This window comes from Penaeus monodon, chromosome 27 (genome assembly GCF_015228065.2).
Source record: "Penaeus monodon isolate SGIC_2016 chromosome 27, NSTDA_Pmon_1, whole genome shotgun sequence".
Lineage (NCBI taxonomy): Eukaryota > Metazoa > Arthropoda > Malacostraca > Decapoda > Penaeidae > Penaeus > Penaeus monodon.
In genome coordinates, this window is record NC_051412.1 from 15,388,925 (window position 1) to 15,391,473 (window position 2,549).

The 2,549-nt window shown below is 37.3% G+C and overlaps 1 protein-coding gene across 1 annotated transcript in view; it reads left to right on the forward strand.

The window, feature by feature from the left end:
* Window positions 1-245: 245 nt before the first annotated feature.
* The window catches only part of LOC119590612 (SH3 domain-containing kinase-binding protein 1-like), a gene marked incomplete at its 5' end in the record, with an annotated part of 21,139 nt that continues 18,835 nt past the window's right edge, over window positions 246-2,549 (forward strand). The window contains 6 exon segments of the mRNA XM_037939290.1: window positions 246-318; window positions 527-666; window positions 936-1,059; window positions 1,360-1,545; window positions 1,812-1,987; window positions 2,315-2,405. Of these exon segments, the coding sequence (XP_037795218.1) occupies window positions 246-318; window positions 527-666; window positions 936-1,059; window positions 1,360-1,545; window positions 1,812-1,987; window positions 2,315-2,405 (790 nt within the window).

Consider the following 2,549-nt stretch of genomic DNA (forward strand, 5'->3'; position numbering starts at 1 on the left):
TTTTTTTTTTGGTGGGGGGGTTGTTAGTTTTGCAACAATAGTTATTTGCACATAGCAATCATATGGGCATGTTGCAATTATTTATTTAATCCTATAAAGAGACTACAACTAACGTAACTGATGCGCATTCACCTGTTCACCTGAATGCTACATCTGTTATCTTGTAGTCTTTTGTATGAAATGGTGTAGTTTTGAATAATTTTGGAAAGGAATCGACAAAATCTGATTATTGTTTTCTGTTGCAGGTTCTCTCCAAAGAACCTAAGAATGGTTCTACAGACACCAACTTGACGACGACGACTAATGTACAAAAAAGAGGTAAGTCCTGTAAATTCCGTAATTGGTAAATCTGCAGGGCATGCATGAAAAATTAAATTGGACCTGGAATGAGAAATGTAACCAGTCCATTTTAGCTTGACTCACATAATCTCACCCAACTGTACATATGACCGTTCTCACGCGAATCCTCAGCAACTGAATAATTCTATTGGATGGTTTCTAGATAACCCGTCATCCCCTTTGGCAGAGATGAGTGGTCGTCGGTGTCGTGTAGTGTTCAGCTATGCCCCACAACACGACGACGAGTTACCGCTCTGCGTTGGCCAGACGATCGAGGTGTTACAGGAGGTGGAGGAGGGATGGTGGAAGGGCGTGTTAGACGGACAGGTAGAGGATGCCAAGACATGACTGGAATGTTATTGAATTGATTGTTGGTTTGGATTATGGTGTTGATTAGTGTTCTGTTGTATAAGAAGGGGGGTGGGAGGGGGTAATATTTATGGTTTCTAATAGATAAAAGTCGGTAGATTTTTTTTTTTTTTTAAGGATCTAGTTTCCTTTTAGAGGGGGTCTTCAGTGACAGTTTGTTTGCCTGAGGAATATTGAAGTTGGTTTTCCATGTTCTCTGCAGCTTATATGATTTTTTTTATATACAGGTTGGCATGTTCCCATCAAATTTTGTTGAAAGTCTGGAGGAAAGCGAAGGAGATTCCAAGCAGCCTGAGTCAAGCTCCCTTGAAAATATCAACAATCAGCTCAACATTAACGGTGAAGAAAAAGGTACTATTTCATACCAAGCCTTTACTTACTGTGGACATGAAAAGAGAAATGTTTTCATTACTCTGCTTAAATTTTGGTTATGTTTAAATGAAATAGTGAAGATATATATATGCAATGTCTATACTTATTATAATATCAGATATACTAATTTTGTTAAAGATAAAAAAAAAAAAAAATTATTCTTTCATTTCTCTGTCACAATGTATTCAGTTTAACTTGCAAATTATATGAGCTATTTTGGTCATAGTACATCCATCAACACAGGAACTCAACCTTAATTGTTTTCCCATTTGTCCACAGAGATTAAACCTAAGCCAATCCAAGGGATGGGGTATGGGGTAAAGCTAACCGACCTCAAGAAAGACGTAGGGACAAAGAAGGACACTGAAGGACCCACCAGCAATGGATCGCCCAAGATCCTAGGGTCTTCGGGATCCTCAGCCTTCCAGCCTGTCAGCAAGAACAAAGAACCCCCTAAAGAAAATGGTAGGAACTTTTTGGTTAGAAGTTCTAGAAAAAAGTCCATGGAAGTTTTGGCGCTCTTAAATGATGTATAGCTTTTGAGAGATCTGCATTTTAATTCCAAGGATGGGGAAGTGTCCAGGGTACTTTTGGAATGTTAATTCTCCTTTATAGATGAATATATCTCTGATTTATCTAAGTTTCATTTTTGTATTTGATGACATTGTGTTTTGCTTTTAATCTTTAATAGTGATATATGTATTAACATTTGATTTGTGTTTTTTTGACAGGTCAAGTAAAAGATTTTAGAGATCTACCTCACCGACTACCTCCTGCTCTCGAACCTAAAGGCGATAAAATCACCAGCAAAGTGGATAAGACACGGATCAATTCTGCAGATAAGGAGCGCATCAATTCCATAGAAAAAGACCGGATCACGATAACCATTGGAGAAGAAAAAAGCAAAGTGAGTTCAGGAGCAATCATGCTCTGTTGGAGAGGGTTCAGTGACAAGAGGTACACATTGAGGATTCTCCTGGAGGATACTCAGTAATCAGAAAATTAGAGAAAGTAGCATAGTGATAAATTGCTTGTTGCTGCTTCTGTTTTGTGAATGATATATCATTACTTCAAGAAGTACTTCCTTTTCACTCTTCAGTTATGTTAAAGATTATATCGTATTTATCTTACGTTTCCAATATTTATGAAAATGTTGCTTTGTAAAAGATACTTAACAATAGTGGTATTATTTTAGTTCAAACTGAATTAATAGAAATTATTAATTTACACACAGGGTGAAACAGCAAACAGAAGAGATGACCGACTTCCTCTACCCAGCACATCACCACCACAAGTATCACCACCTCAGCTACCTCCTAAACCTGGTAAGGCATAATGGCATGTTGTTTAGGTTACTATGATGTATGATTGGTTTATGCCTAACAATATGGAAACTTGACTTATGGCATCCCTAAGAGATTGTATTTGAATACATAAGAATATAGGTGATGTCAACTTGCTTCTTTTTG